The sequence below is a fragment of the Dasypus novemcinctus genome, chromosome 8, assembly GCF_030445035.2.
Source record: "Dasypus novemcinctus isolate mDasNov1 chromosome 8, mDasNov1.1.hap2, whole genome shotgun sequence".
Lineage (NCBI taxonomy): Eukaryota > Metazoa > Chordata > Mammalia > Cingulata > Dasypodidae > Dasypus > Dasypus novemcinctus.
Window position 1 is genome coordinate 50330394 of NC_080680.1, and position 13678 is coordinate 50344071.

Sequence of the window (13678 nt, forward strand, 5' to 3'; positions counted from 1 at the left end):
CTTCAAACCTTCTATATTTGTACCCAATCAAAATAATTCTTTTGGTGCTGCCCCTACTTTTTAAGGATGTCTACTCCATAAATTGGTTCCCATGTCTCACTTTCCTAGGAACTTTACCATGCACTATATCATTTCTCTCTTATGTATCTCAATCTCTCCATCCCCATTGGATTCTAGTCATTGGCTTAAGATCAGGTGTAAATACCTGACATTTAAAAAGCAAAAGAAACCACATCCCACCACATTCATCATACTTTATTATCAAAATTCTGAAATAGCTGCATGTTCTTGTTGTTCACCATTTTCTCACCTTCACCTCACTTTCCAGACAACTACACTCTAGCTCCTGCACATCACTGCCATTGCCAGTGTCTTCAAGTGATCTCAGTGGTGTTAAATCCAATGGAGAGTTTTCTGATCCTCTTCTCACTTGACCTGTTATTAGAATCTCACAATTTCCATAAAACGCTCTGGAAACATTCTCAGCTCCTCACTTGTGACATACCTCTCCTAGTTTCTCTACTTACCTCTCCCACCACTCTATCCTTACTGCCTTTGCAGGATTTATTATCTGCTGCACAGCTGTTTAATGGTGGAATTTCTCCACATTGCCCAAGGAATTCTCTTTTCACTTACTATATTCTTCCTGGGTGATCTCATTTCCTGCTCAGGACACTAGTTATCACCTGTATGTGATTCACAGATTCATATCTTCCAGCCCACAATGCTCCTCTGAACTCCACAGGTATATCCAATTCCAACTTTGCATCTCCATTTCTACATCACAAAAGTACCTCAGATTTACCATGTTTAAAACAGAACACGTAATACTCTTCTCAAACTAAGTCTTTTACCAAAATTGTACCACCATCCATTTCAGCATACATACTATAAACCTGTGTCATCACTGACAATCTACATTTGCTCCCTCCTTCAAAACCAATCTGTCACCAAGTCCCCTCACTTCCAAAACCTATCTGGAGTGCATTCACTTTTCTCCACCTCCATCTCTAGCCTCATTCCATTTTCTCATGCCTGGATTACTACTTAGCCTCCTAACTTTCTCTTTCCATCAACTTTTGCTTCCTTTAGTCCAGTTTCTGAAATTCCATTTCAAAAATACAAATTGATTATGTCATCTACCATTTGTAAAACATTTCAACACATCCTCATTTCTCCTAGAATAAAGACCAAAAGTCATTCTAAGACCCTGCAGGATCTTGCCTGACTCCATCTATCCATGCCCTCTGAGTTAATAGTCTCATCAGCTTTCAGCTTCTCATCTTACCTTGCTCTAGTCTGTCATCAAATCTTGGCACATCCTGTTACATCTTCCTATAACCTTCTGTCACTGTTATGTGTCTCAAATTAACTCTTCTCTTAAATATCACTTCACTTATTATTTCCTAAGTGAAACCTTCTCTGACCTCTCTGATTAGATCAATTATCCCTATTATATGATTCCAATACCCTGTTGTTAGTCTATAATTTTCTATGCTTTTTACCACATGTTAAAATATTTAGAAAAATATTGCTAAAACAAATGTACATATAATCTCTCCTTTTTACCACTGGGGATTTTTTTTTTTCCTATTGAAAAGTGGAAGAATGTGGGTTCAGTGATTCTCATGGACATGTGTCTCTCTTAAATCATGAAGCCAAAAAAGTTTTGGGGTCCTTCTCCTGCATTAGAACCTCTAACCTTCATATAATCTCATAAAACTTTTATTCCATTTTCCAAACCAGCAATCATGGTCAAATAGAGATTATAGAAACTATAATTCTTTACTAAAAATGTTCTCTTCTTTGCCATTATAGTGGTGAACCTTGTTCTAATCTCATGGGACATTAAGAAAGAGAAGATGATTCAGATAGGAGTGAAATGGGGAGGTAATATGTGTCCTGAAATTCTTATCAAACAAGTCATATGACCTAAAAGAATTTACTTGAAGTGAGAAAAAAAAAATTGCGTTCAGTGCTAGATCAGCTTCATATATGGGTTAAAATTAAACTCTAAGACTCTGATTTGTCTGTCTGGCTTGAGCCTGGAGTTTAGTCTCAAAACATCCTTTTCAGCACAGACTTTAACTATTAAACTAATATAAGAAAAATAAATAACTTCAAAATCAATATATCTGGAAAGCCCTAACTCCTTATAAACTAAGCTGTGTTTTCCCAGTATATTAGGTTTAATTAGATAAGTTAAATCTAACCTTCAGAATTTTAATTATATTAAGTAAAGTTTTACTAATTTTATTTAATATGTTATCATCAAGGGACCCAAACTCCATATAATTACATGGGAAGGCAAGCTGTGGCCTTTGTGGCAGTCCCACTTCAAATTCAGTTGGGCTTTTTGTATTAGCAGTCTTATTAGCATTTTGTGAACTCATTATTTAACTGGAAGTTTAAAAATCTGTGTCACAATTTAATGATGAATGCCATTCCTTGCATAATTTTGATATTTTTTACCCACTATGGTCATCTGGGCATATATTATCTAATTCAAACTAATTTACCATAGGGAGACCAAAGCAGGGTGAATGATCCCTCCAGTTTCTGTGTTTAAATCAAGGCTTTAAAACTTTCTAGCTGTGTGTTGTCAGGTAAGTTACTTAATTGTCTAAAGCCTCATTTTCCTCATTTGTAAAATACTCATCTATAAATGGGTAGAAGAATACATACCTCACAGGATTACTGTGGGGCTTAAATAAGACATTTTAATATCCCCAGGAAATTATAAAGCATGACACAAATTTAAGGCTTTACTTCCACAACTGACAAATGTGATTAGCTAATAGCAGTAACAGTGGCCCACAAATTTTATGAAGCAACTTTCTAAGCTGTGCTTCAAGGAATATCTTTTACTTTTTAAAAGGAAGCAAAATTAGAGAACCTGAGAGCCAAAAGAATTTAAAATTTTATAAAATGGCCATATTCTTTATTTCTATTTTGTATGAACAGAAAATGGTTGCCATGAATTTAATTTATATTTGACAGCTCCTGGCAGCTTTTTCTGTTAGTAAAATCTGTGTGGAACATTTTTTTCTTACCACCTATACTAAAATTCTGCCCTGTAAAGTCATAGAAGTTTCCCTCTATCACTACAACTTGCTTCTGAACATGAAAGCATTACCTTATTTCTGACTGGCATTCGCCTCTTCCCAAATCTATTCAAAGAGAAGGTTGAAGTGCCACAGACTCCCCAGTGCCAGCACCTGGAGAAAGCACACAGCTCTTTCATGAGAAATTCAGCTTTTCTCTGTGGGAGTTGCCCAGCTTCTCCACACAAAAAAACACAAGAACCAAGTGTGACAGAATACAGAAGCAAGGATTTGCACCTGCATTACATTTATAAGAAATAGTTTTGTGTTTAGGTGGTGAGAAGCTGGGGGCTGGAGATTCAATACCTCCCAGTGATCTCAGCCAGAATTTTGTGTTGGTAAAGAAAACAGCCTTCAACCATCACTACTCTATTTTGCTGGAAATAAATATATAAAAGAAAAAGGCAATCTTTCAGATAGCCTTAACCTAAATAAAAGTTAGAAACCCACTCCTCAACTCTGCAATCATTTCTGTTTCCTCCCCTCTTTTCTACTGTAGGATACTGAACAAAAAGCTATAGCCTTTCTAACTTTCTAAACGTGCCAACTACTGCAAATGGCATGGCATACCACAGAGCTTCTTGTAATACTTACCCACTGCCTCATGAACCAACCTAGAAGACAGAATGGGTGACTTTCAGCTGTTATTTTTAAGAAGCCCAGTAAATATGTCTTGTCTTTTGCTCTTTTCATTTCCCTGACCTGGCTAGAACGTGTTTCTGAGAATCTTGAATTTGTAGGACACAATTTTTTTCCAATATGATTTGTTTTCTTTTTCTGCTTCATAATGCTCTCCTGAGCTCCATATTAGCATAATCTTGTTAGGACCATCTTCATTTCCTATTATCTGGATTCCACCACAGGACTGGTACTTAATATAACTTGGTGAACATGTTTTTTTCTTTCAATTGGTTCTGGTATCAACTACATACATGTCTTTGAAAAAACTATTTAAGTGATTAGGTTTATTTTTCCACTTCAGCCCCAGTGACCTCCACACTGAGCTCTACCCAAAGGAGAAACTTTCTAACTGTCCTGTTTTTGTTCTCCCAGCATCATCCTGAAACTTTTACTTGTTGAAATTTCTCCTTTCAGCACATCAGTGTTGCATAACACTTTTGCTCCTCTAATTTCCTTGTGTTTTTTAGATCCCATGGTACTCTGTAAGCATATTTTTTCAAATGCTATTCAAATATTCTCCTTATTTTATATACTAAAATACAAACTGCTTTATTTTTAAGTCCTATGTTTTACCTATTTTTCTATTTCCACTCAGTAACATTGTTCCTGATGCACAGAAAATGCTCAATAAATACCTATTAAATAAATGAGAATCAGTGTTACAATCAAGGGAAGCAGACTACACTCAATGGATAGAGCGTCCACCTACCACATGGGAGGTCCGCGGTTCAAACCCAGGGCCTCGTTGACCCATGTGGAGCTGGCCTATGCACAGTGCTGATGTGCACAAGTAGTGCCCTGCCACGTAGGGGTGTCCCCTGCATAGGGGAGCCCCATGCACAAGGCGCATGCCTGGTAAGGAGAGCTGCCCAGTGTGAAAGTGCAGCCTGCCCAGGAGTGGCGCCGCACACATGGAGAGCTGATGCAGCAAGATGACACAACAAAAAAGAGACACATATTCCCAGGCCGCTGACAAGAATAGAAGTGGACACAGATGAACACACAGCGAATGGATACAGAGAGCAGACAACTGGGGGGAGGGGGAAGGGGAGAGAAATAAATAAAAAAATCTTAAAAAAAAATGTTACAATCAACATGAAAATACAGTGTAGTGGAGTGTGGGTACGAAAACCGAGAGCCAAGGCAGGAGAATATTTCACTCTATATATAGCAAAATACTCTTTTGCAACCAATATCATACTGAGATATAATTTTCTTTTCTTGCTTACCTACAATTCCTAGCCCTGCTCCTTCAGCTCTAACCCTTCTGTCAACTTACTTTATATTTTCATTTGCAGGTACTTCGGGCAGCTGCACAGTAATCATGCCATCCAAGTTGGTCTTTCCGATGAAGGCAGGCTTTGTACGTAGTACATCTGGTGCAGTCTTGGCTGTTACTCTGTGCTGAAGCCCACCGGCACTGTTCCCACGATTTGTCAGCACGAATGAGTAAGATTTCTCAGGCTTCAGGTTGACAATTAACTTCTGTGTGGCTCGGCCATCCACTTCTTCGACCATTTTTCCGTCATCATAAAGAATCTAGAGAGAAACCAAAGAGGTTTGGTTATCAAAGAGGTAAAATATACTCTGAACAAATTTACACTTAACTTGCAGAAAACGTATACATGTCAATTCTAATTTCCAGAGCTTCCTAAGCCCATGAATATTCACAATTATTATAGAGACTGCATCATCAGATTTCCTTTTGGGTCATGCTATGTAATTATATAATATTTAAATATCTCTCAAAAATACACATACAGATTTTCTGTCTGGGGTAATGGAAAAGTTTCGGTAAAGGATGATGGTGATGGTAGTACAACAAATTGTGAATGTAATTAAAAACACTGAATAACATATCTGAATGTGGTTAAAAGGGGACATTTTATGTTGTATATATATTATTAAAATAATATTTTTAGAAAAAGAACAACCAATCTCTCCTTACACATCTAAGGATAGTTAATAATGTCAAAATACCAATTATTAAGGGAATATGTTTGAGATCCCACATCTAATTGCATTCTTGTAAGTCACTTGAAATAAGTAGAAATAAAAAAAACACATGCCAAAGAAAGGTATATCTTTCCAATATGCGACCTGTTAGTGGACTGTGATCTTAACTGAACATATGCAGAAATGCTGCAGGTTATGTATTATCCATACCACTTTTTTTTCCTAAAGGTTTCCTTGCCTGTTCCTAAATCTATTTTTACTTTAAGAAAGGTTTCTTTTTTACATATTTCATAAAATTGTACCTTATGCTAACATCTCTCAATGGCAAACCAGAGCTTAAAATGTGCAGAGAATTTAGGCCAATAAACAAATTTTAAAAACACCTAGAATATTGTATTATAAATAGGTAGAAACCATGTAAATTTCATTATCTGGTAGAGAAACAAAAGCAGGAGCTTAGATGTAAAAAGTTAAGTGGGAGGTTCCAGGTGACCTACAAGTATGCCAGCGCTGGATTTGAGTTCCTATCCCTCATTAGAGTGGAAAGGTCACACTGCCGAAGACCGAAAGGCAATCGCTAATGTGAAAGCTACTGATGAAAACATCAAGTACGTGTGGCCAAATCAAAGCAGCCTGCATGCTTTGTAAATAACTTACCCAGATGAACTGCCCTCTCCACTTTTACCCATAATATTTCGCAAATTAGAAAACAACTTACTTTGAAAGGCATGGCAGAATTATAATTCTCTGGAATCTCCCAAGACAGCAACACTGAAGTCTTCATTACTGCTTTGACATGAAAATTTTTTGCAAACACTGCTGGAAAAGGAAAAACAGTGTATTGAAACTACTTCTAAATATGTATGACCTGTCCTTTTCCACCATGGAGCACAGGGCTTAAGCTAGATGCTGTCTACTTTGATCAGAGAGAGAAGTGTGATTTGCCTACCTGTTTAGAGTATTCATTTTAACACCCCATTCTCAAAAAGATCTCTCCTTTCTCTCCAATCCAGTCAACTATATTGTGCTTTCCTTACCTGAGAACATTGGGGTGCTGTCAGCCAGACTTGCTTGACATTCTGTAACTGAAATCTAAGGCATCCAAAATGTATTAAGTTTTATATACCTTACCTTTTTGCTTTTGCTGAACCTATTAATACGAATGGGCCGATCAGTTATTTACAGCTTCAAAACACTGATTTCCAAAGACCAACATTCCTTTAAAGGAGGAAGGCCATAAGCAGACAAATCCTACCTTGATCCACAGGCAGTGTCCTGAACTGGACACTGGGACTATATGGCCCGGGCCCTTTGCTCGTGTGAGCACGTACTTTTACATCATATGTGGTATCTGGTTTTAAGCCACTGAGTGTCATAGTGTTGTCAGCTGGAACAATAAGCTGCTCCATTGGAAGAAGTGGGATGTTGATATCCCTATACAGAAGTGTGTACTTGGTGATGACGCCATTTCTCTCTGCCAGGACAGGTGGCTGCCAAGATAACTGGACAGAGGTTGAAGTGGTGCCTTCTGAGTGGAGGTTTTGAGGGAATCCAGTGGGGACTTCTTCTGGAACAGAAATCTCCTTCACCATCTCCTCCCCGAAGCCCACTTTGTTTCTGGCTGAGAGCCTGAAGATGTAAGAAGCTCCTTTGTGGATGTCTGTGGCTGTAAAGTGATCTTCCTTCTCAGAGAACTCAAGAGTAGTGAGTGGCTCCATATCCTTGCGGCCAAATTTAAGACGGTAGCCCTGAAGGGGTCCAAATGTGTCCACGGGGGGGTGCCACTGGATGAGAGCAGTATTCATCTGTGTGTGGTTAATCACAAGCCGGGGTTTCCCTGGAACTGGACCATAAAGTTTAGAGAGGTAAGGCCAACCAAAATAAATGTTCACCTTCCTGTCACAACAAATGGGAATACCACTCTACTGGCATTTCCATTTCCTTATTTTAAACAAGCAAGCAAATAAACAAACAAAAATGCTTGGTATATACATGTATATCTTTGTTGAAATATGCTCCCTCTCTTACTTTACTATGGTAGGCTGGGATATTAGAATTTCATAGCTGACACAAAATAGGAATTATTATTGAAATAATTTAAAGGAATTGCTTAGCATCTTCACATTTCGAGTGCCACACATAAAGGTTCATGCCACAGAGAATCAAACCAGGCAAACAGTAGTTAATTAGATACAGCTAATAAGAATAATAATTATAATGAATATTTATCAGGTACATGCAATGCATCAAGCACTGTGCTAACAGCATTATATGTGGTGTCTCATTTGATTTACAGTCCTCACTCCTCACCGTACTCATAAGTTATTATCTCCATTTTATATAATAAGAAATTTTGAGGCTCAGGGAGGTAGACAATGGTCAAAGATTAAGTGCCTAAAAACACAAATCCGTCTGAATCTACAGATCACTTAACTCTATTGCTTTGTAGCTGAAAAGGTTTAAAAAACAAAATAATGTTGCTTTGCATTCTATATCTCTAGCTTGCACTTTTATCTATACTTTACCATCCACCTAGTCATTCTAATCAAGTTCTTCATCTTCATATTAAGACCTACCTCATACTGTTATTACATTTGTCTTTTTTTTTTAAATGGAGAGCAATTCCTCCTGGTATCCACAGAGCAAGGAGCTAATAAACAACTCAGAGCCTTGTGGTTTCTTTGGGAATGACTGAGTTGAGGGGGGGAGAAGAAAGTATGGCCAGAACCAAAACTTATCAGGTAATAGAAATGAGAAGAAGAATGGTAGAAAGGGAGGGCAGTTTACACTAATGGGTGACAAGCAATAAAAAAATATCTATATCATGGGGATGGAGATAAAGGTAAAAAATAAAGAGGAAAGACGATGAGACAATGTATAATATATTAACCTCAAAAATTATCTGGGTAAACTCATTTTTTATTCCAGAAGGTTGAGACACAGGTGGTGATGTGTTTTGCCCAAGAACATATTCATTACAATATTTCTGTGTCTAACCAATGGAGAAATAGTTTTGCTCATTTTACACACTGGTTAGGTTGATGGTAAGTTCCCATAAAGCTGCTAACCAGCAATGTACGGGAAGAACAGTTCCTGAAGTCTGTAACGACAGTTGCATGCACATGCGTTGAAGGCTGACCCTGCAACCAGAACACCACCTATGCCAGGGTTTCTCATGGAAAAGCGTACTCAGAGGTTTTAACAACCAACCAACAAGTAAACTCCTGGGATACAAGTCATTCAAAAATTGGAGAATTATCCCATTTATTTTCATTTTAAATATATTTAAAAATATTTTCATTTAAAAATATTCTTTTAAGGTAGTCATTGGACAATATCCTTAATTTCTCTTTATGAATGTGACAGCACTTACATTATTTGCCCATAAAAATGTCAGTGTTGGTGCCCGATATAAAAAACTTGAGTTTCTGCTGAGAATAATTCATGGTGAATTGGGGCTTTCAGCCAAGCATATATCCTTCCATAAATGAAATGCAGTTAAAACTATTGGACAGAAACCTAACTATTAATTCTCAACATTCCCTAGAGACAATATGTTTTATTAAAATTTTTTACAATTCTGATTCCAAGGAACTGCTTAACAGCATACACCAAACATCTTGTTTCCACAAGATGCAGATAAAGCTAGAATAACAAGTTTTTTTCTTCCTTGATATAAGTCATAAATAAAGACTACATTTGAATAATATGTGCCAGTCAGATATAGGTATTTTTTTGTTTTCTGATGTTTTACCTTATAATTTTGCTATGGAGAAATTTGGAGAAATACACTGGACTGGAAAATTCTAAGGGGAAAAAACCCACTGAGCTGATGAATATGCACATCTATTCTGCTGTGGTAGACAACACTTAGGTTGGATTAATGCCTTTTGTTTTCTGACGCTGGCATGTCCTTTCTTGTTCTGGGATAAAAGGCAGTGGGCTTGGAATCATGAGATCAAAGTAATGCTCTAGAAATACGGGCACCAGTTCTGATGTACTGGTTTCTACTCTTGTGCCAGGAGCATCACAGTCTGGTCTCCATTGCCAGGCCTACAACAGTCTTTCCTTTGCCTGGCAGAAGTTCCACTGAGCCTGAAAACTATGAGACAACAACTGAAAGCATTGAAACACACACGTGAAGGATTCAGGCAAGAATCCAATGCTGAGGCAGCTAGAGAAGGAACTCCTAATATTGCCTCAGGAGAGACTGGCAACATGAAGGCTTACCCAAAATCTCTGCGAGTGGGTGAATAATACATGCAGATACAATTAGCTCTGGGTAAGGGTACTGGGACACTTGTTATTTCATCCAGGCAGTAACAGAAAAAAAAAAAAAAAAGGAAAGGAAAACAAAAGAAAAAGAATAAGGAGAATTCTGTATCAGTGCATATATGGTTAAAAAAATTTCTCCAAACCTCTGCAAATAGGCAATGAAGTCATCTCATTTCCAGCTTCTGGAAACTCTTTAGGTTAAAAACATTTGTCACTATCTACATTGTACAAAGAGCTATACCCTGGCACAACTGGCATTTGGGTGGGAAAATAAACATGGGTACAGCAGGGTCTATGTCCTCTAAAATATACGTACTCTAGTTGGGGACATAAAGAGGTAGATTAAGGGATTCTATATGTGAAGACAGGTCAGGGTTCCCAGAGTTACTGTAAGGACCACTTTTAAAAACCATCCCAGGTAGAGGGTTCTGCCTATTCCAGCATTAGAGCTGGAGCAAGAGGAAGGAGTTATAAACAATTGCTCCAGGGTCTTGGAGATCATCTTTAGCAGTGTTTTAGCAAACACACTGGAAGAAGCAGGGAGGGCTCAGCTGCAGAGTAAATAAGCCACTCTAATTTGGGTCATGCCGTGTAAACTCTTCTACCTTTTGCCTTTTCAATTCTTATTTTCTTATCACATTCTTCCCTCCTAAAACTTCTGGCACTTTATAAATGGTATACATGTGCTGCCCTTCTTGTCTGAGCAGTAACAATCACTGGAGATCTACCAAGGCACTCATTCCCAATGTCTCCAAACTTAGCCTCAATTTAACCCAACACCTATGCAGCAGTTATCATCATTGATTGGCCGAAACTTATTATTCCCAATTCTCCATGTTATAGTTCTGTAAGAGACCCTCCTTACACATAGCTGAAATGTGTGTAAATATAGAGAAAATTTAAAACTAATGAATTTGCTGGGTAACCTTCAGCCTCAAAGCCTCAGGCTGTAGAGCAATTATTATGGTATAGAAAGATGGGAATATTAATAAAGAAACTACAAAAATGTCATAATCATTGGAATATAAAAGCCAACATTTTATTCAAAAGCATCCCTCAGGTAACACAAATCCTACATGGATTGCTTAAGTATTTAAGTCAGTAATCTTGTTTCAAAGGTATGGTCATTTACAGATTTAGGAACAACCTATCATAAATAAACATATCCCACAATCAGGAATTTTACTATTAAAAGAAAATATCATGAGAATTCCTGAATTCTCCATGACGCTGCAACTACAATCATAATTATAACTGTGATTATTACAACTTCACATCTAGGAGATAAACTCAGTAATTCTCAGTCACATAAATGAGGACTATTTTTTGCAATATTATATAAAACAAAACAAATTAATACAGTCACTGATGGCAAAGGAATAAAATATGACTAGGGAATGCGTTTTGCCTGGTCAGTTGGCAGCACAGGAAAACTAGAGCTTTTCCCTTTTAAATATTTGCAAGTCTGGATTCTCCCACCTCATCCCAGGCTCAGTGAGGAGGTCTCAACAAAGTCCGTGTGTGGGCATCTGAATTATAAGCCTTTGCTGTCTCAATAACCACGTTTCCTTTGATAAAAATGATTGGAAACTGTGAATGGATATTCCAGTAGAATTCTACATATGAATAAGACCCATAATCCTAAGTAATTTTCTGTGTGGCGACTAAAAAGGGCGAGCCAGTCCTAGTGACAACTACAATAGACAAAACCATTCATTTCTCTAGGATTCACATTCCTAAACTATAAATCACCCACACTCTCCTCCTTACATGTCTCCCATTTTATGGGCAATAGGAGTTTGAAGCTTCATGTGAGACATGTCAGGCGTTCAGGTTTATTAAGACACAATTACAAATGTAGGTGAAGGAAACATATTTTTTTTCATTTGGGGCTTCAGTTTCAGAGGCTTATCCTTGGTTATCTATGTCCCAATAAAGGCTGGTTCCACAGCCAGAAAATCGGCACACCTCCACTGAGCATTTATCTCCTATGCAGGGCACTAAATTAGTTTGATGCTATGATATTCTTGAAAAAAAAAAAACAAAACCCAGAAGACTTTGCCTTGAAGGAGTTTTGCCATCTGCAATCCTGCTGCTTGAGGCAGTTCCAGGTGGCAGGATGTGAACGAGGCAAATCTTATGACATTTAGACAAATCTGGCAGTGAGCACGGCACCCAGGAGGGCCCTCAACATCACAGCTGTTCTTTGCTTTATGCCTTTACATAGAGGTGTGCTCCTAAAAAGTTGTGTGAGGAGCAATTCGGGAGGAGTAAATCAAATCATAGTTTAAACTCTCTATGGGAGAATGCTATCTAAAGGACTGGAGGAGAATCCTTTTGTAATTTTCTTTTAATTTACTGTTTCTGCTATTCCAGGTCACCCTTTATGCTAGCTTTTCCTAGCGTGGCCCACCAAAGCAACACTAAACTCTGCAGAAACTTTGTTCTTCAGCAAAGAAGAGTTTTACACCAGTTAGGACCCTTGTTTTTCTTCGTTCTCTTTTCTGATTCCCATCTTTTCAGCAACTTGGTTTCTTTAGGATTCCCATGGCAAGGGGTGAGATGGAGAAAATGCCAAAAAATAGATCTCTAAATCACCAACCCAGTTCAAGAGGGCAGCTCTTTGGGAAAGGCTGAAGTTGAGTGACTTTTCTGCCTAGACAGTCTTTTTCCCAGGCCTTCACGGACTTGATAGTTCACACAACTCAAGTCTCTGCTGGAATATCTTTTCTCTAAGAGATCTTTCCTGAGCACTCTTTCCATAGCAGCTCCCTGAGGCTGCCCAACCCTTCATGCTTAAGTGCTTCTCTTTTTCAGCATGTCACTTGCTGCCATTTTATTTTATGCCCATTTGTCCTTGTTTATTATCTATGTCTTAGTCAGAAATTAAGCTTCAGGAGGGCAAGGTCCTTTTCTGTTTTGTTGATCGATGTATTTTCAGTATGGAGAATAGTGTCTCACACATAATAGGTGCTCAAAAAATATCCGAAAAATATTTTAATTATTTGAGCAAAACATGTACTCAAGTTATTTTTTTCTCTCCAGGACTACTTGGACTAAGTCTCAAAAACAAACAAAAGTTGACCACAGTCCATTTTTCATCTCTGATTTTGTCATAATAAAGGTATACTAGGACCAATCTGCACCATTTGGAAAATGAGTGCTGTTGTTGCTTGGAAATGTTCAAGGCACACATATGCACAATCATGATTACCTGCCCCAGTGGTGGATACCAGTTTGGGCTTGCTGCGAGCGCCATCTCCTTTGGTGGTGTAGGCGGTGACGGTGAGGGAGTAGGATGTTTCAGGCTGTAGCCCAGAAATGATCATGTCCTGAAATGACACAATGGAGTGACACTGATTCAAAACACTCTTCGAATGCCATGGGAGTAAGACCAGGCCATACGTGTTCGTTCTGAGCATGCTTGAATGTCCCCTGTAGCCATGCCAAGCACTAGGGATTGCATGCCTGGAGTTCATGCTATGGAGGATCCGTTTTCATGCTGACATGCAAATGGGGTCTTTAGCGATCCTAAGAGGCAGCTCTTAGGGGGTAGTAGTTAAAAGCATGAAATCTGGAGACGGACTTTCTGAATTCTTCAATATAAACCTTAACTGTGTTTACTTATTAGCTTGGTGATCCAGGGCAAGTGAATTCACCTC

At 38.2% G+C, this 13678-nt stretch overlaps 1 protein-coding gene across 16 annotated transcripts in view; it reads right to left on the reverse strand.

Annotated features, from left to right (window-relative positions):
* PTPRD (protein tyrosine phosphatase receptor type D) overlaps positions 1-13678 on the reverse strand; it is a 537728-nt gene that overhangs the window by 141937 nt on the left and 382113 nt on the right. For 7 of the 16 annotated variants that reach the window (XM_058301839.2, XM_058301842.2, XM_071216728.1 and 4 more), the window contains 4 exons: positions 13231-13348; positions 6997-7584; positions 6460-6560; positions 5065-5324 (listed from right to left, as the gene is read on the reverse strand). In XM_058301839.2, coding sequence (XP_058157822.1) covers positions 5065-5324; positions 6460-6560; positions 6997-7584; positions 13231-13348 — 1067 coding nt within the window. The remainder of the gene's footprint in view (positions 1-5064; positions 5325-6459; positions 6561-6996; positions 7585-13230; positions 13349-13678) is intronic. The other 9 variants (XM_012519131.4, XM_058301844.2, XM_071216729.1 and 6 more) reach the window with 3 other exon arrangements.